The following is a 20072-nucleotide window of genomic DNA, read 5'->3' as shown; positions in this document are numbered from 1 at the left end:
ACAAGGCATTGTAAGAGGATCAATGTGTTACTGATCTATCAGGTTTTCAGTGTCTTTTTCTCTGTTTTGGTACATTTCATGAAACATTTTTGAAGTTTTCAGCTCTGAAGATTTTCATGCATGCAGTAAGACTGTAAGGCTCCTAAAGAATAAATCCCAGTTCTTGTGGATCAGTGGGTTCATACCATTCATGTTCCACATGACAGTTTTGATGTCTTCTGCAGTAACTTCATTCCAGAGAGGGAAACAACATTTTGATTTTTAAAAATATTTATTTCAAAACTTTTAGAGAACAAAAATATAAAATGTGTTACCTTGATGGTGACTTTCACAGCTGCCTTAAAACCCTCAGTCGTATTACAGTCACTTTCAACATGTTTAGTCTAGTGCGATCAGTTTTTATTCCTATAGAGGGTACTGTTCACGTTTGCTGGGTCTCTGCGGGGAGGCCCTCAGGGGCCCTGTGGCTGCTGTGATGCAGCTTGGCTCAGTAAAGCCTGGAAGTCTGGAGATAAGACCAATTTATGGTGGACGTTCCCCAACACCATCATATCGCCAGTCCGCCCATCACACAGACGCACAGACACCAGTTGCTGCAGAAAAAGGGAGAGATGGCCTCTGAATAAATGGTGTTCACATATTGACTCTATTCCTCAGTTTGCTGACACAGTGCTGATAAATGGTTCTGAAATGACGGCATTGATAAAAACATGAATTTACAGTCTTTTGAAACATCCTGTGATAACCGGCAGATAAAATATGTTGAATCTGATTCAGGGTTCAGTGCTAGGACCTAAACTGTTTCTTTTGCATAAAAAAATCTGCACTTCCTCTACATGATTAGAATTGTCTATTTGTTGATGACACTCATTTATAGCCTGGGAAAAATCTGGGCCAGCTTTTGAAGAAAATTATAATGGAAAAAAAAAGTGTAAAATATATGATAATAGGCAAATAAAGTCAAAATTAGGACCAGTGATTAAGTGTATGAAAATAAATTTTTGGGGAATCTTCTTTTGTTTGTTCCCTTTACAGGCCACCACAGCAGATCATGTGACTCCATCTCACCCTTTCCCATCAGTCTCCTGAGCTGTTCGTCTGATATACTCTGTACTCTGCCCTCCTCTCTTTCTCATTTTCTACATCCATCAGCTTCTCAACATACACTCTTCACTTGTTAACACATTTCTATCTTTAACTACCCAAACCTGTTGCACATCCTTTCCAGCTTGATCTCTGCCTAGCCAATTGATACAAGTCATTTTCTCTTTCCTTAATGACCAGCCTTACATACAACTCACTGTAAGAGTTTTCTTTGCCACTTCTCTCTTTGCCATATGCATTCACCTTCCAGTCTTCCCATCTGCTTTTTTTTTTCCATCTCCCTGATTATCCCACCTTTTTACTTTGCTAATCTCTTCCTTTGAATACTTTCTTGCACTTCCTCATTCCACCACCAAGTAAGTTTAGTCTCTCTTTTAGATTTCACCTTCTGAATAAGCGGTAGTCCACCTGTGTTCTTTCCTCCACTTATGCGTTACCCTATGTTCCTCCCTCATCTTGAAATACATGTTCACCACAGTCATTTCCATCCTTTTTGCAAAATCCACTACCATCTGTCCTCCTTATTTTTCTCCTTAACACCATACCTACCCAGCACCTCCTCATAACCTCTATTCCCTTCATCTACATACCCGCTGAAGTCCTATCACCAATCTCTCCCCCACAGTCTCTACCACGTCATCCAACTTACTCCTTAATTCTTCTCTCTGTTATGATATTCAACCTGTGGTGCATACACGCTGACAACATTCAACATCATCCCTTCAATTTCCAGCTTCAAACTCATGATCCTGTCTGACACTCTCTCCACCTCCACAGCTCTATTTACATATTTTTTCTTCAAGATTACCCTACTTCATTTATCTTTCCATGGTACAACAGTTTGAATCCACCTCAAAGGCACCTGTTTTTCCTTTCGCCTGGTCTCCGGCACATACAGTATGTCTACCTTCCTTCTCTCCATCATGCCGGCCAGCTCTCTCCCTTTTTCATAGTCCCTACATTTAGAGTCCCTAATCTCACCTCCACACTGGCACCTCCACTCCAACATTAGCAAGAGCTTCCACCAGCACCCCTGTTGGCCAGCAGCACCAGAGGCAGTCACTGTCAACTAACTGATCCAGTATGGCAATCTCATTCTTTATGATCTGCATGTTTGACTCGGCCAAGAGTTTACTATGGATGTCCTTCCCATTTATCTGGGCTTGGGACCGGCACCAGGAGTACCCTGGCTTGCGGCCCCCCCGTGGCTGGGTTAACATTTTTTGGGGAATGATAACTGACAAATTATGCTGGAAAGGTCACATAACTAATGCAAAACAAAAATAGGTTCAACCCACTGTAATATTATGTAAAGCTAAAGATAGTGTTATTATTATTTATTTGGGCTTTTTTGGTAGTAGTCAGGAAATGAACAGAATGAGTATAAACCATTTGGAGTAGAATATCCATGACCTCTACACCTCTGACAGATTTTCTCATACTAATTCACGGCTGCAGTGTAAATATAACATCTTATAACAACACACACATTACCTGCAGGAAGGAGAATGCTGCTCCCTCTGAGACATCCATGATGATGTCACCCAGCTTCAACTCCACCTTTCCTGACTTCCTGATCTGCAGTTTACCCAAAAATCCTTCAGGGAATTGTGAGAGCACAGGACAGCCCTCTTTCACAGAATTCTGTGCGCACACACACACACACACACACACACACACACACACACACACACACACACACACACACACACACACACACACACACACACACACACACACACACACACACCTGTAAGAGCTACAGTTATAGCATGTTTTAGTTTGAAATGGTCAATCCTTGACATGCTTTAACCCTAAATTTGTGTAAAACATGACCTGTAAAGTCATCAGGAGTGATTATACCTTAGGAATCACAATTAACTGTGGAAAAATGCTCAAGCACAGACCCTGCATGGCATAAAGGATGCAATCCAACATGGCAGCTGCCCTCAATCCTTTAAACTGGTTTTGTACTATGAACTCACTTGTGCTTGAAAATGTGAGGTCCTCTTTTCTTCAGGCTTTTCTTCCTTCTTTGCAGGTGTCTCTGCTGTAGGCCCAGGAGCTGGGTTGACCTTCAGTCCAGATGCTCTGCATGGCATGCAGTCAGGTAGCTGCATGAAGAAGAGCTCCTCTCTGCCGGACAGGCTGAGATCCCGCAGCAGTTCTACCAGTGACGGCTGTTCTGGTTTGGGTGGCTCAGTCCTGCTGCTCCCTGCTCTGTCTTGAGCTCCACAGGACTGAGGTCTGAATGGTGAGGGGTTCTCTGGACCTGCCAACATAAAAAAATAATAATGACTAATCATAGACAGACATGCAGCATGCAGTAGTTCAGCTGAGGACATAGTTTTATAGTTTCATCCATTGTCTAACATCCACGAGTTCACTCACATCTGCCCCTCATTCAGTGTGAATACAAACTCACTGAGCTCTGCTACACTAGTTGCAGAAATGTACAACCTCACAGCAACAGGAGAACAAAACTGAATCGCACAAATAATTTAATAATTGATCAACATATTGAATTATTTTGCCTTACATAAATCTGGTTACAGCAGGATGAATACATTAGTTTAAATGAATCAACACCCCTGAGTCATAATAAGTGTCACAATGCTTAAAGCACAGGCCGAGGAGGAGGAGTAGCAGCAATCTTCCTCTCCAGCTTATTAATCAACCTGCCAACAGACAAGAGTTTTAATTCATTTCAAAGCCTGACTCTTAACCTTCTCCTCCCTAATTGGAAAATTCAAAACTCTGTTCCGTTTGTTGTTCTCTATCGTCCACCTGGCCCTTACTCTCAGGTTTTTATCTGATTTAGTGCTCAGTTCAGATAAAATAATTATAGTGGGTGATTTTAACATCCATGTAGATGCTGACAATGACTGCATTTAATCTATTATTAGATTCAATTGGCTTCTCTCAAAATGTAAATGAGCCCATCCACCACTTTATTCACATTCTGGATCTTTTTCCGATAGGTCACAGAACATTTTTTTTTTTTTTGGCCACAGCAGCTTTAAGTAACAGTGGAGAGAGACAGGAAATGGGGAAAGATACAGGGGAAGACACGCGGGCAAATTGGCAACGGGCCGGGACGCGAACCCACACCGCCCGCACCGCAGCGCGCCATGCGTATGTGGTTGCCGGCTTCACCACTAAGCCACCCAGGCGCCCACGTCACAGAACATTTAACAATATTCCCTGAAAATCCTTTTTTGTCTGGTCATTTTTTAAGTTTACAATAAGGGATTTCACAGCCGCGGGGAATGTTTAATTACAGTAGAAGTCTGTCTGAAAGTGCTGTAACTAAATTTAAGGATATAATTCTTCCATTATTAGTCAAGTCAAGTTAACAGTATTTTATCTGTTAAATGCCAACACAGTGCAGAGCAGCTACTTAAACTCTACTCCCACAGAGATCGATTATCTCATCAATAGTTTTACATCCTCACTGCACACGATACTGGATACTGTGGCACCTTTGAAAAAGAAAGCTTCAAATCAGAAGTGCTTGACTTCCAGGTATAACTCACAAATGTGCAGCTTAAAACAGATAACCCGTAAGCTGGAGAGGGAATGGTGTCTCACTAAATTAGAAGATCTTCATTTAGCCTGGAAAAAGAGTTTGCTGCACTATAAAGAAAAGCCTTCTGTAAAGCTAGGACATCTTACTACTCATCACTGATTGAAGAAAATAAGAACAACCCCAGGTTTCTTTTCAGCACTGTAGCCAGGCTGACAAAGAGTCAGAGCTCTGTAGAGCCGAGTATTCCTTTAACCTTAACTAGTAATGACTCAATGAATTTCTTCACAAATAAAATGTAAACTATTAGAGAAAAATGTTCATAACTATTTCACAAAAATATCATTATGTATAGTTACATAATGTACAGAGACTTTTTCTCTCTGATCTTGCACAGCAGTGGTGGTTTTCTCACATGTTGTGGAAGTCAGAGTGTGACTCATGGTGAAGCTGCTGGACTGACACAGAGGTAGCTGGATGGGCTTCAGCTTCGCATCATTCCTCAGACCTGGATCATCTATGAACTGTAGACACAGATGCATAACATTAGTTTCCAAGTAATGGTCAGATTATTATCAGCCGATTGTTGTAATTATGAATGAAAAATGCCACTCATTCACAGAAGGATCATCACAAAATAGTGCAAACTCTGTAAGCATTAAACTGTCTTTCTTTCATGTGAATAGAGGGAAGAGACAATAGACTAAATGATCACAAACCAAAATGCTCTGTCCAGCTCCTGGATTGTAGTGTTTACATGTGTTACCAACATAGAAGTTAAAGAATGCCCTCTGGTGGACAAACTATGCAATAGCAACACAGAACATGCTTAAAGGGTATTTCTCCCTGCTCTTCATTACGTTTTCAATTTTTCATTTATCAACAATATATAAAATGCTGATATATATATATATATATATATTGGAAATAAAATTGTTTAAAACATGAACAGGTGTCACCTAGCATGTTAAAACATGAGTGGGTTCAGAGCAAAGGTGCTATCTTTTGAACACTGTATCAGATCCAGATGGAAATTCCTTGATCTTTTGTCTCATACTGATTTTTTTTTGTCAAACCAATGATATGTTTTCAGTCTACAGCAGAAATAAAGGGAATGGCCTCACTGTTCCAATACCTTTGGAGGGGAGTGTAGCTTTTATGGGTGCCTGACGACTGTTTTAATCAATCTTTTAAGGTTCACAGGAATTAAACAGGAAGGACGTACATCATCTCTCTGTAGTTTACTGAGAATCTCATCTTCATCTTCCTGATTCGTCTCTTTCCTCAGCAGTTTGCAGACAGGAGAGGTGGCAGAGTCCTGCATGTCTGTAGCACCATGCCAGCCTATAGCCAGACAGATTGATTAAGAGGGATGAAGAGGAAATGCACACGCAATGGATCTGTTTACAATCCATCAGAAAATCTAACGGTACTAAACAAACGAGGGCTGTGGCTGTGCACCTGTTTTGCGCACGCTGTCGGCAGGACCCTGTTCAAAGATGGAGTGGGACTGGATGGTCTGAGGCCTCTCTTTCCTCCTCCCTCTGTTCTCTCTCCGCCTCTCATTCCTGTCTCTTCTCTCTTTTTTTGGAGCCATGTGGACCTCTTCCTTTAACCTGTGGGGCATTATGAAGTTCAGGATCATTAAACACCACAATGTGATGGTTAAAAGGGTCATAAATATATCATGAATGAAACTGTAATACTGTAATCACTCACTCATCTTTACTCTTCCTGACAGCGTGGACATTAGGCTCAAAGGTTTTCTGATGAAAACAATCCAACACAGAGTGAAGATAAAAATACTGTTAATCCCATTAAGTCTTTATTATGATTCAAGCCAAACAAGTTTCAGATACATGGCAAATTCAACCAGATATAAATGCTTTTATAGTTGCCTCAATAAATATTACAACTCTAAACCTTATTTCTGTTATTACTGAGAGTACAGATTCTTTTCTTTTAAAACCTGACCCCTCTGCTGGCAGCTGGTTTAGGACAGCCGTGTGTTGCTCTAATGGTGACCCTGACCCCCCTCACGGAAAGATATTAAATCCTGGATGGTAAAAAACTTCCTTTAACTACTGACAAACCTGAAGTTGCTATCCTAACAAAGGTGCTTGGTACTCTGTCTGCATACTTTCAAACAGTATGGAATGAACAGGTTCACATTTATATAACCACACACTTCTTTCTTCTATCTACACTATCTAGAACAAATTTGCATGGATTTGGACTGTGGCAGGATGCTGACATGCCCAGAGGAAACCCGCAGGCGCAGGAAGAACATGCAAACTCCACACAGCTCCAGCCGAGGTTCAAACCAGGAGGCCACAGTGCTAACCACTGCACCACTGTGTCGCCTGTAGTTGAACATCTCTGTGTTTTTATGGATTCTTTCCTTAGCGTTGTGAAAGGCAGCTAAGAACCATCACTAAATTAAAGCCAGGTTTTATCTCCTACAGGCTTCGAAAGGTTATTCCTGCTCGTGTCCATCTCATCTGTGCAGCTGTAACTGCCTGTACACGGGGGTATCCATTTCCACCATTTCTTGATCGTAAATAGCTCAAACCCCACGGCCAGACTTTTAACTGACACCAAAAGAGACTTTTCAGCTCAGTTTCTCTGAATACTTGTGAAATACACAACTGAGATTAAAATATTTGCTCAATATTAGATGGATTTATTAACTCAGTATTTTACTATGCCTCTCAAGCCATGCTCCTAAAATCTGGTCAGTACCTCCATCTAGCTTAAACACCACAGGCATTAAAACAGTCTTAAAATGCTGCTTATTTTCTGTTGCTTTTAACAAGTCTGACCTGGTTTTAAACTGTCAGCTGGCTGTAGTCTCTACTTGGTGGGGTTTTATTTTAATTATTCTTTTTGTTGATATTACTATCATGTTTATGAGTTTCATTTCTTGCATTTATACAGTTGTATAATTGTTAATTTGGAAAGCGCTGAGTGAACTCCTGCTGTTTCTAATTGTGCTGCATAAACAAAAGCAGCTGGATTGACCTGAACATCTGTGTGCAACTTTGCAATAACATAACTTTGTCTTTAAGATTTTTACAGATTTTAACTCGAAATCTGTAGAAAAGGTAAATGGACTAGTTCTTATATAGTGCTTTTCTACTCAGTATGAGCACTCATACAACATGTTTACATTCACCCATGCACTCCCAGGATACATTGGCATGTAGCCTGGAGTAGCCAGGAATCGAACCGCTAACCTTCCGATCAGTAGGTGACCCGCTCTACCTACTGAGCTACAGCCACCCCCCAAATAACATCTTTAGACGCATGGCCTCATCTATTTCTCTGTATTCCTGATCAGAAATACACCATTATTACATGTTTGCAGTAATCTGATGGTGTGATGAGATGCAGCAGGCCTGGCTTATTAAGCCGGAGTTAAAGTGAGACCGTATGTATGGTCAGCTGTGGGCAGGACTTCGATTTGATGTAGGCTGCAGAATGATCGGTACCACGTGACATTGTATTGAACTGGGCGCTTTGCTGGGGTTAACAGTATGGTGGTCCACTCTCTCACTAATTACCTTTGTCTTTTTGAAGCCTCCCCCCAGTGTCAGGTCCCTGGTCCGGAGGGAAGTCAGTCTTCCGGGCGGAGTCGGGGAGGTCAGAGTCCTGACCCGGCCTGCGAGCCCTCTGCCCAGCCCAGCCCCGCTGCTCGGGCCGGAGAAGCCGGGAACACTTGCTGCATCCCCTGAGTCGGTCATTTTGTAATACCCGCTCGTATGTACTTTCAGTATTTGATCTTTTTAATGCCTGTCCTTCAGCTTTTTCTCATAACAGAACTCTGTTTACAACAGAATTATGGTCGCTAAAATCCCGTATCTCTTAGGGGACTGATCAGCGACTCCGTGCTTCTGTCACTGCGCTCTTTTCGCTCCTCTGTGCGGCAGAAACGATCCTGCAGTTCATGCTAAGCTGAGCACTAGACCTTACCCACAGCACAACAGCAGCTTATGACCCTCCATTTTGTTCTCACTCACCATATCAAACCACACTGCGACAGAAGCTAAACTGCACTCACGAATCACATTTCCCCCCCAGACAAAGCCCAGAGTCCGCAGCTGCTACTCGGTCCCGGTGCAGAAACAGTTTTCTTCCTGAAAGCTGCGTACAAATGACATTTTGCTTTAAGGCATCTTCTCAGTCGTAACCCCGTGGAGTGTCCTGCCGGCGGTTGTAGAAAAAAAAGCACAAAAACTTAAAGCATTAAACCGCTGAAATTATTCTGAGAACAGTTTCCTTCTCCCGCCTGCTGTTTTGGTCCGTTTAATAGGCTCTAATTTCCTTCCGCAGTCGGATCCTATTGTTCTCAGCGGCACTACACCACTGCGCCCACAAGATGGCGCTGTTTGCGCAGTCATTGTGTGATGCATGTCTATTTCTTAGCGGGCCATGTCATTTGGTCGGACTAACGAGTGCATCATTTGTTCCCATTTCTTTAGTTCAATCTACATAAATGCCAAAGATAACACAGTTTGACAGGCATAAAATAATATCTTTGCACTAAGAAGGTGATTCCCAAAGAGCTGATTGCTGAAAACCTGGTACATCTTGGTATGGTGTGCAAGGTATCCTTCAAGAAATTTTGGGAAACTGGACAAGTGAAGGACAAAAGAAGAAGTGTCAGATAAAAAAAACCAAAACATTTACAGCAGCTCAACAGTATGTCACGTGTTATGTCTGATAGAGTGATGAATCCAAATTTGAAGTTTCTGGTTCAAATCATTGTTAGCATGAGGTGGTGAGGAGAGAGGTACAGCAGTGAGTGTCTACAGGTATCTGTAAAACGTGATGGAGTCTCTGCCATTTTTTGGGGCTGCCTTTCAGCCACCGGTGTTGGAGATATTGTCAAAATTGATGGAAAAAAATTACTGGCTATTGTAAAAACTATTTTCATGCCAGAGTCAGCTGGACACATCTTGAATTTTCAAATGCCTGATGAGCTTTATGAAAAGGGTAATCATAATGGAGTATGTGTCCAATTTTGGTGCTTGTATCCACTTGGGAAAGATTTTCATGCAACATTAAGTTACTGTTTTTGGTTTTCTGTATACACTTGGATAATAATAGATTATTATTGTCATTATTATCATCACCCTCCTAAAATAATTGCATAAATCATCATATCCTCAGTATTTGGTTCAGTTTTTTGTTTTCTGAAAAAAAAAAAGACTTTATTTTAGGACGGTGACGACATGTTGCTTGTTTTCACCTGAGAGTTGCTTCTTGATGCCTTTGGATTTTAATGCTGATCACCTTTGATTGCTTAAAAAAGATGTCGAGTTGCCTCTGACTGTGACACCTCCTTCAGTGGCATATCAATATGTTTTATACACTATAAATCGGGCTTATAACTCCTGCACTACTAGATTGAGTTCACAGGCTGTGTGCGAGCACTGTGTAATCTGTGTGAGCACTTTGTATATATCTGATTTTAAGAGAGTGAACTGGATAAATACATGTTATGGTATCAGGTAATAACAGCTTCTATCGGCTAAAATAACAAATATATATTTGTTAGATGAGAATAGAACGAGTGCGGAACAGGACTCCACCAAATAATCAGATTTATTATTTTCTTTATTTGTAGAATACAATTTATTATCACTTAAAGCTGACATGAAAGCATTAAATTGTCATTTATGGACAATTTGACTACAACAACTATTCTGCTTCAATCATTCATTAGCAATTTACAGACTTACTTTGTCATTTATTTTAACAGAATCAGCTTCATCTACAGCAAACAGGAATAAAAAGTTCTCCCTTAATGACACTAAACTCTAGTAATAATAACATACGCTTCAAATAAAAAAAATCTGAATTTAATTTTTCGCTTTTGTCTCACTTCACCGTTCAAGACAAACATCACACGTGTGCAAAATTCAAAATGTTTTGTTCCTTTTGCACATGGTGTAAGAAGTGGTGATGATGAACAGTAACGCAAGAAATCCAATTACTGCTGAAAGGCCAATCATCACCTTCGAATGTGTATCCATCACAGGAGCTGCAGAAAGAAAGAGAGAAAACACGCACAAGTCACTAAATGAAAGCAAAAAACAGACAATGACACTCCAAAATCCCCCCTACACACACACACACACACGCACGCATGCATGCATGCACGCACGCACACACAAACACACAAAGAAAATAAAAAAAGCTTCATGGTATCTTAGGGAAAGTAACCTTTTACACAGATAAGATATGACTTTACAGCACTTGGATAACACTAGATAATGTCTGATGTCAGGGTTCACTGTGGTCTTATCTCACCATTATGATATACTGCAGGGACTGCTAAATCCACCTTCAACTTATTCACCTTCGTAAAATCAAATAATCTTTATTGTAAAAGATGATTTTAATTCCAACAGGTGAAAGATTAAAAATGCACACACAACAGCAGACACATGAAGCAATAAATTTGAGGCTGAGAATGTTCAGCTTCGCTTCTGACTTGTTCTCTTCACTGTCACTATACGCAATACTGGCAATATAGAAATATAAATTATCGAGTTTGCTGAAGGCTTAAACCTGCAGCTCACAGTCTAAGCTGTAAGATATGCCACTGTCCAAAGGAAGGTTAAGTGTGACACTTTACAATAACCATCATTAATAAGTAGTAAACTGAGTTAAAAGCACGCTGTGTAATTGTGTGAACCTTTGTGTCCTGATTATCTCACTGTTAAGTTTTGTTTCTGCTTGCTTACTTTAGTTGTTTCTGTTGCTAATAGTTTGGTTAGGTTTAGGAACCAAAAGTACTTGGTTAGAAGAAATTTAGAAGTTTAGACAACGTATGACTTTTTTTACTTGAACAGAATATTATAAATTCCAATTTATCTTTTGGCTTTTATGTTTCCATGGGTCTTTAAAAAGTCTCACACATCTAAAGTTCAGTAATCTGTTTTTAGACATTTAAAAGATCTTGAATTTGGCTGTGAAAGTTCCTACATTTTGGGGGGAATTATGAAATTAATGGCACTATTGTTTTGTAGGCTTAACTTCACTTAAAATATGTTTTTGGCAAAAATACTACTGTTTAAGCTAAACAAAGCTATCAGTCATTACAATGTAATTCTTGCAGAAACACTGTTATATCATATCTCTTGCTGTACTTACTCAGGCAGGTACTTCTTTTTACACACACACACACACACACACACACACACACACACACACACACACACACACACACACACACACACACACACACACACACACACATATATATATATATATACTTACCTTCAGTACCTCCAGAGAGCAACATGTGTTTGGAATTGTCCAAGTGTCCGTCATGTAACTCTGGGTTTATTCCTAGTAAATGGCACATCAGTGGATACAGGTCAACAAGATCAAAAGGATCTACCCTCAGGTTTTTCTGGAAGTCAGGCCCCACTGCTCTGAAAAAGGCTTTCATATCCATCACTTGATTATCGAAGCCATGCTCTCCTTTGTTGCCGTTCACAGGTAGCAACTATAAGAACACAGAAATCAAATGTTCTGTGAGAAACATGGTCATATCCACAGTGAAGAAATGAAATAGGTCAAGAGAGCCTACGGTGTTGACAGAAAATCCCAGTGATCACACTTGGTGACAGTGATCGCGCAGCCTTTTAACAGGAAGAGAGCTCTGGCACAACCAGGCTCATGGAGGGGCAGTCACGACAGGTGTGACAGATTGGGGGGATACAGAAGATACAACTGAAAAGCAATTGATATCTCAAGTGTCTCGTGTATTTTAGATGAGTGGACACTGAATTAAGTAGTACCCCTTAGTTTAAAAGAAGGGTAATCAAGGCAAGCAAATCTTAATGTTAACCTAACTTTAGTATGAGCAGAGGATGTCTGGCTTTGGTAACCAGGTGTCTTTGAAAAGATGGAAATTCACTGAATTACACTGAATTGGCTAAAAGTAACTTAATGATGTTCCAGAAGAATGAAAGAGACGGAGGGCTAAATGAGCTGATACTCACCCCATTAACAATGTATCCAGGATCAGCAATGAGGATGATAGGGAGGAGTCGAGGGTGGTTACCATAGTGCAGCCGGACTGGCATCTCTTCCTTTTTATACACATGAAGATGAGGGTGACCTCCTTTCAGGGCCTTGTACACCTTCTCAACCATACCCTCCTTAGGAAGCAGCATCCCAACAGGTCCATAGTCCAACAACTGGAACTGGATATCCCTGAAGCTGAAACCTGGGATTTTAGCGAGGATGATCTTTTCAGCTTGTGCACCCCGTAGAACAGAAGTCATCCCATGGTCAGCAGTGATAATAATGTTGATGCGGTCAGTAAGGCCATGGTCTTGGATTTTGTCCCTGATGTAGCCCACAGTTCGATCCACTTGCTGAACCATCTCCTGGCATTCTGGGGAATCTGGTCCATATTTGTGACCAGCTCCATCGGGTTCTCCAAAATACATAGAGACAAAGTCCAGGTCTTGTTGGTGGAACCACTCTCCAATCACTTTGTCGATGTTCAGCCTCCAGTCTGTTTCATTAGAATAATCATAGAAATTTGGTTCCACTTGCCTCATGCTAACAGTCTCCCCTTTGTAGGTGGCTGCTGTACCAGGGAAATGCAGAGATCCTGCTTTGAGACCCTGAAGGAGTATATAAGAGAAGAGGAAACACACATAAACCTATTTCAAATAAAGTCATAGAGTAAATCTGTGATTGTGACCACACCCAAAACTTGATAGTATACCTACACAACACAGAAACATATAGAACAAGATGTTTAGCACAAGAGGTAAACATATAGAAACTTGAGTGATGAATCTCAAAAACCTGTCTCTGTGCCGTTATCCAGATGGGTAAGCTGCCGTTGTCCCAGTATGAATCAACAAACTGAGTCATATAGTACTGCTTCTTCTCCTGAGTTGTAGTGTTGAACCACATGTTATGGATTACTCCGTGATTCTCAATGTGGCGTCCTGATGAAAGAAGCAGAAGAAAAAAGAAAATACAAAAAAATACTTAAACTTATTTAAAGGTGACCTTTTAATTAGGAAGACAGGTGACAGACAACTAGTTCTCAGGAAAGTGTGAATAAAACCATGTAATTGTCATGATCCTGGGCCTCTGGCCTGGTGCTTTATGTTTGTTTTTGATATTTTGATATATATGTTATGTTGTTTTCCTCGTGTTAGGCTCCTGGTTTTGATTTTCCATGTGTTCTTTGATTGTGGATGTTTGTGTGCTTATTGTTTATCCTGTACGTGTGCCCTAGCCCTAGTCCTTGTGTTTTGTTACTTCCTGTTTTATTTTGGTATGTCTTTGGTTCTTGTGCTTTGGGTTTAGTTTTGTTTCCTGTGTTTCCCTCCCAGCTGTTTCCCACTAGCCCAGTTCCTGGTGTGTATATATTGTCTATGTTCTTGTCAGTTCTTTGTCAGGTCGTTTCATGTTTGATGGTGTTTGGTCCCTCCGCTGTATGCAATCCTTCCGTGTTTCTCCGTGCTTACGGTGATTTTGTAACTTGTTTTGCTGGCCCTGTCCAGCTTTGTTTTCTATGGTTTCCGGCAATAAAGCTGAGGTTTTTTTGAGTTTACATTCTGTCTCTGGAGTCTGTATTTTGGGGTCCTAACCTGCGTCACACAGCATGTTTGATGACAGTAATACTGTATATGTTGACAGATTAGGTTATTTTGCCTCATGAAATGATGCAATGATGAGCAATCGATGATAATTTATTTAGGGAAAACAGCTTTCCAAAGCTGCCTGACCCTATGTAAAAAATTAATTGCAGCAGAATAAGGACAGGCCATTCATGTTGGAAAACCTGTTAATGTATCTAAATTAAAACAATTCTGCAAAAAATAGTTGGCCAAAATTCCTCTACTGCAACGTGAAAGACTCATTGTTAGTCTTGAGATTTGATTGCAGTTCTTGCTACCAAGGGTGGTATGACCAGTTATTAGGTTTAGGGAGCAATTACTTTTTCAACAGGACGGCATCATCCGCAAAAACAGAGATGAGATTCCGATGCCACCAAAGGTGGAAGCCTTTCACCACCTGGCTACACTTAGAAATTCTGTCCATAAAAATTATCAATAGAATCGTTTACAAAGGACAGCCCTGGCGGAGTCGAACACCCACAGGAAACAAGTCCGACTTATTGCTGGCAATGTGGACCAAGCTCTCGCTGTGGTTGTACAGGGACCGAATGGCCTGCAACAATGGGCCAGACACCTCATACTCCCGCAGCCCCCCCCCCCACAGGATACCTTGAGGGGTGCAGTCGAATACTTTCTCCAAGTCCACAAAACACATATAGACACGATGGGCAAACTCCCATGCACACTCAAACATCCTCGAGAGGATAAAGAACTGGTCCGTTGTTCTGCAACCAAGATGAAAATGGCCTTGCTCCTCTTGGGTCCGAGGTTTGACTAATGGAAGGACCCTCCTTTCCTAGCACCTTGTCATAGCCCTTTCTGGGGAGGATGAGGAGTGTGTTCCCCTTATATTTGGCACACACCCTCCGGTCCTCCCTTCTTAAAGATGGGGACCACCACCCCAGTCTGCCAATCCAATGGCACCGCAGTAGATCTCCATGCGATGTTGCAGAGGCATGTCAGTCAAGACAGGCTTACAACATCCAGAGTGCACCAGAAAGCATGTCAGTGGGATTAAGGAGGTCCTCAAAGGTCTATCCAAGTGGAGGCTACCACTTGATGGAGCAAACGTCCACCACCCAACTATAGCCTCAGCTGAAGTCAGCAGTGCCCCACCAACACTATATACCGTGTGAGAATAGCACTGTGTTCCACTCCTGAGTCACCTGACGGTTTGCCAGAATTGCTTTGATTCTTTTTCCATGGCCTCACTGAACTCCTACCACACCCAAGTTTTTATTTCTGCCACCACCCCAGCCGCGTTCTGCTTGGCCTGCTGTTACGTGTCAGTAGCCTCCGGAGTCCCACAGGCTAAACAAACCTGATAGGACTCCTTCTTAAACTTGATGGCTCCCTTCACCTCCACTGTGCCCACTGTCTGGTTCACGGATTACCACTGTGACAGGCATCAACCACCTTGCAGCCACAGGTCTGTGCAGCAGCCTCAACAATGGAGGTGCTGAACATGGCCCATTTGGAGTCGATGTCCTCAGCCTCCCCCAGAATGCTGGAGATGGGAGTTGAAGATCTTGTGGACTGGGGCCTCTGCCAGGCATTCCCTGTGCACCCTCACTATATGTTTAGGTGTGCCAGGTCTGTCCAGCATCTTCCCCCACCACCTGATCCAACTCACTATCAGGTGGTGATCAGTTGGCAGCTCAGCTCCTCTTTTCACCCGAGTGTCCAGAACATATGGCCGCAGATCTGATGATACAATTACAAAATCCATCATCAACCTGTGACTTAGGGTGTCCTGGTGCCAAATGCAGTTATAGACATCCTTATGTTCGAACACGGTGTTTGTCATGGGCAAACTGTGGTTTGCACAGAAGTCCGATAACAAAACACCCCTCATGTTCAGATCGGGCAGGTCAGAATGCCCCTCCAGGTCTCACTGTCATTACCCACGTGAGCACTGAAGTCTCCCAGCAGGACGATGGAATAACCAGATGGAACATTCCTAAGGACCCTGCCCAGAGATTCCATGAAGCCTGGGTACTCTGAACTGTAATTTGGCGCATAAGCGCAGACTACAGTCAGGACCTGTTCCCCAGCCTGAAGGTGCAGGGAAGCATGAAGGGGCAAATACTTTTTTGCAGCACTGTATTATATCATAGAGAGTGATTGCATGTGGAATGAACTATTTCCTCTATCTGTCCTTGTGGCAGCTGAGCTCAATCAGTCTGTCAAAGAAGGTACTCTGTTGCCTGTAAGTGGTGCAGAGGTTGGTCAGGATTATCCACGATGGACCGTGTTAGTTCAATGACTTCCTCTCCACCACAGCTTTGAAAGTGTCCCGTATGCAGCCAGTCTCAAAGCCTGCCTTCCTAATCAGTTAATTCAGTCTGCCAGTGTCACCAGCTCTGATGCTGCTCCCCCAGCAGACCATAGCAAAGTACACTGCGCTCACCACAACTGAGCGATAGAAATTCTCTTGATTAAATTGTTCTTACAAATCTTGGCAATCACAAAACAAAGAAAATAATTATTCTGATACACATCAAACCTTGTTATTACTATTTTTTTAATCTTTCTCCAAAATATAACATTAATGTAAAAATGAATAACAGAGTTTAAAATCTTTTCTGCAGAGGTACATATAAAAGATATGGCCTAACATTCTGCCCTGTGTGCGGCTATCCTGACTGCTCAGCTGTGAGTAATGTAATACTTGTAATGTAAATTGTAATAGACAGATTTTGAATAAATCTCACTGGCTTTGCACACATTGCTGATGCTCCTATGTCCCAACCACACCACCATTTAACTAGAGGAGTTGGTGCTTATAGAAAATACTTGTGCCAAGAGCACTAGTCCTTAAATTAATCACCAAGTTATCACCATCACTATTAACCACTATTAAAATCACCAAACCAAGATGAATAATTGGTGTCATGCACATAAACGCTCATTTAATGTTTCTGAAACTTTGGTGAAGCGATGGAACGCCATTCTTATGAAATACATTCTCTTATTTAATTATTGTGGTATAATAGAAGAACTGTCACCTTAAGAAGCCACTCCTGACAGAATGAAACATTTCTACTCTGATGGACACATTGCCAGCAAACAGCTGCTGTTAATGTTATGCACAAACTGTTGTTTTTACCTGTTAACATTGTGAAATGAGAGGGACTGGTAATGGTGATGAAGGATGGAGTAGCATAGAGTGCCTTGATCCCATCCAGGGCCATTTTATCCAGGTTAGGCGTTTCAACATCTCGGTCGTAGTCCCAGCGGAAGCCATCAAAGGAGATGAGCAGCAGCTTGTTCCTGGTAGACCTGCTGAAAAGTGACTGCTCAACAATGGAATTCTGCAGTGGGGCAGCAGTGCAGGGAGAGCTGGCAATGAGGCAGAGAACAGAAAGGCAGAGGAACAGCATGGCAAAGGATTTAAATGTTGCTGCAGGTAAAAATCCACTGTGCTCCAGCTCAGTTTGATGTTTTCAGCTATGTCTGGTTCGCCCTCAGTTAAATCCTCTGTATGCAATATTCATTGTCCACAAGAAGACCTTATTTTCAGTAGGGACCTGCAGTAATATACTAGTATGACCAACATTAGAGCAGGGGAAATTAGAGACTGTACTGCACAGTGTTAGTGAATGCACCCCTAACTAATTAATGTTTTTACTTAGTCAGGGATATCAGCCAGTCCTTATCTGCTTATGAGCATGTTTTAAACCTTTGGCACTGGATTGAAGTGATACGGCAGGGAAGATGTGTGTGTGTGTGTGTGTGTGTGTGTGTGTGTGTGTGTGTGTGTGTGTGCACGCGTGCCTCTAAGTGTGTCTGTGAAGGGTCTAAATTGCTGACAGTGAAACTGGAGCAGGTCACATGGACCAAAGGAAGGTTTCCTTTAAAGCTTCTTGTAATGTTTGATGAACTGTTTTTTTTTTTAACATAAAACACAGCTAACTTTAATCACAAATATATGAACACCTTTAGAAAAACAAGGCAAGTCATTGTATACTTTGTGTAATATAATTTATTTGATTGCAGGTAAAATGTCTTGCGGACACATTTTGCAGACTCAGCCTTGAACTGAAATGACCCTCCATACTATTCACATATAGACATTTGACACATAAAAGAACAAAGCAAATGTTTTTGCCATGTACCATCCAGACTGCTCTTATGTATCTTGTGCATTGACTCTCCATATTTTCATTTTCATTGAAAATTCAGATAGCCCCTTTGTCCTCTGTGCAGGGTTTTGGATTGTGGGAGGAAGCCAGAGTATCTGGAGAGAACCCACACAAGCAGAGGGAGAACATGCAAACTCCACATGGAAAGGCTGGCTGGTGGATTCAAACTCAGGAGTGAGGAGTGCGCTGCCTTAGGTTAATTAATTAGGTTAACTGGTGATTGTGAATGGCTGCCTCTCTGTGTTAGCCTGGCAATAGATTTCCTTTGACCCTATGACAGCTGGGACAGGGTCCATCCAGCCTTCCTGTGACCCTGAATCGGATAAGCAGAAGAAAATGGATGGATAGAAGGAAACATTTGATAGCACCAGTAGTATATTTAAATATGTTTATAAACGATCAGACATATACGGCAAAATAAGTACTTGTGGGTGGCCCATATCTAATGGAGATAACAAACCAAATGACAGAACTAGTTGTCACTGTGATTGAAGAAGTATTACATTTTGATTAAGGAGTACTTCTGTGCTGTAGCTTCACATTTGTATGTGTATTTGTTGTGACAGTGCAATAGATGCAGTTCAACATAATGTATGTTCACTATTATTCATTTGAGAATATTTGCTCATTCTAATCATGTTCAGTGTCACTGTGGTGGCTCCTATGTAGAAGATACATAGACAGACAACATCAAGTGTAACTCGATCAGGACAAATAGACTCATCTCTACATCTCAGTGCTTAATTAGACACCACTGAACAAAGACTGGAACATATTCTTCAGATTACAGGAACCACAGCAGGCTGCTTTAAGTCATGTTTATCAAGCAGACTCCAGTTTGGTGTCAGTGATGGTTCTTACATGCATGCAAAAGTAAGTCATGGATACTGATGCTTTACTATAGGCAATGATATTAGAAAACAATGTATCATTGCTATACAGATGGTACTCAGTGATATTAATCTTTGACGCTACGTAACTTATAATTGGGGCTGGATCATATGACCCTGAACCATCCTTTAAGAATGGTGCTATGGGCTTCTGCTGCTGGGGGACTTCCTGTCATTCTCTGGCTCATTCTCCTGACTGATTAGGCCGACAGCTCCCCTACCTGTTAACAGGGAGCTTTCCCTCTCCACTTTCGTTGCTTAATGGAATTCTTGGGTTTCCGTTTGTAATACTTTAAAGTCTTGAACTTACTATCTGAAGTTTATTTATGTTGCAATTTGGAAATAAATGCACTGATAGATGCAATAAATTCTACATTCACAACATGATTATAGCAATTTACCCATTTGATCTGCTCCTTAATCACCAAGTGATAAACCATCAAACACCTGAAAATGGCTATTCACCTCCTGATCTGCAGGAAAATATGAATAGTTCATAACTCAGAAGTAACAGACAAAAATCCAGACAAAGATACTCACACAGAGGTATGAAGAGGCTGGTGCTCTTCTGTGAGCAGAGAAGGCAGGATTAAGGGATTTGTTTAGGAATATGAAACCATACTGTATCTAGTAACATCATTTATGTTCTGTGATAAGAAATGGCATTGCATCTGGTACACTGTGACACCCCCTATGTGAGGTGATAATGTCAGCTTAAGGCTGTTATTATTATGCAGATTTG

General features: G+C 41.5%; 2 protein-coding genes across 2 annotated transcripts; both read right to left on the bottom strand.

Moving 5' to 3' along the window:
* Positions 1–252: 252 nt before the first annotated feature.
* Positions 253–8967, bottom strand: LOC115798362 (DNA-directed RNA polymerase III subunit RPC4). The gene is made up of 8 exons (XM_030755196.1): positions 8194–8967; positions 6350–6396; positions 6092–6246; positions 5856–5974; positions 5046–5154; positions 3090–3376; positions 2599–2748; positions 253–593 (listed from the first exon to the last, which is right to left on the bottom strand). Exons 1-8 carry the CDS (start codon positions 8371–8373, stop codon positions 453–455), a joined length of 1188 nt encoding a protein of 395 aa, XP_030611056.1. The 5' UTR covers positions 8374–8967; the 3' UTR covers positions 253–452.
* A 1587-nt stretch (positions 8968–10554) lies between these two features.
* Positions 10555–17678, bottom strand: LOC115798497 (ectonucleotide pyrophosphatase/phosphodiesterase family member 7-like). Its single transcript, XM_030755356.1, has 5 exons — positions 17405–17678; positions 13469–13614; positions 12649–13281; positions 11918–12149; positions 10555–10676 (listed from the first exon to the last, which is right to left on the bottom strand). The coding sequence occupies exons 1-5, from the start codon at positions 17676–17678 to the stop codon at positions 10555–10557; spliced, it is 1407 nt and encodes a 468-aa protein (XP_030611216.1).
* Between the last annotated feature and the right edge of the window lie 2394 nt (positions 17679–20072).

This window comes from Archocentrus centrarchus, chromosome 19 (assembly GCF_007364275.1).
Source record: "Archocentrus centrarchus isolate MPI-CPG fArcCen1 chromosome 19, fArcCen1, whole genome shotgun sequence".
NCBI classification, from domain to species: Eukaryota; Metazoa; Chordata; class Actinopteri; order Cichliformes; family Cichlidae; genus Archocentrus; species Archocentrus centrarchus.
The sequence above is the reverse complement of the archived record's forward strand: the minus strand, read 5'-3'. Positions and strand labels throughout refer to the sequence as shown.

Coding starts and splice junctions, on each gene's coding strand:
- LOC115798362 (XM_030755196.1), bottom strand. CDS start 8,373: ATGACCGACTCAGGGGATGCAGCAAGTGTTCCCGGCTTCTCCGGCCCG. Junction 6,397..8,193: donor GAGGCTTCAAAAAGACAAAG/GTAATTAGTGAG, acceptor TGTTTTCATCAG/AAAACCTTTGAGCCTAATGT. Junction 3,377..5,045: donor CACTCTGACTTCCACAACAT/GTGAGAAAACCA, acceptor TTATGTTGGCAG/GTCCAGAGAACCCCTCACCA.
- LOC115798497 (XM_030755356.1), bottom strand. CDS start 17,678: ATGCTGTTCCTCTGCCTTTCTGTTCTCTGCCTCATTGCCAGCTCTCCC. Junction 12,150..12,648: donor CTGGATACATTGTTAATGGG/GTGAGTATCAGC, acceptor GTGTTCTTATAG/TTGCTACCTGTGAACGGCAA. Junction 10,677..11,917: donor GCTCTCTGGAGGTACTGAAG/GTAAGTATATAT, acceptor TTCTTTCTGCAG/CTCCTGTGATGGATACACAT.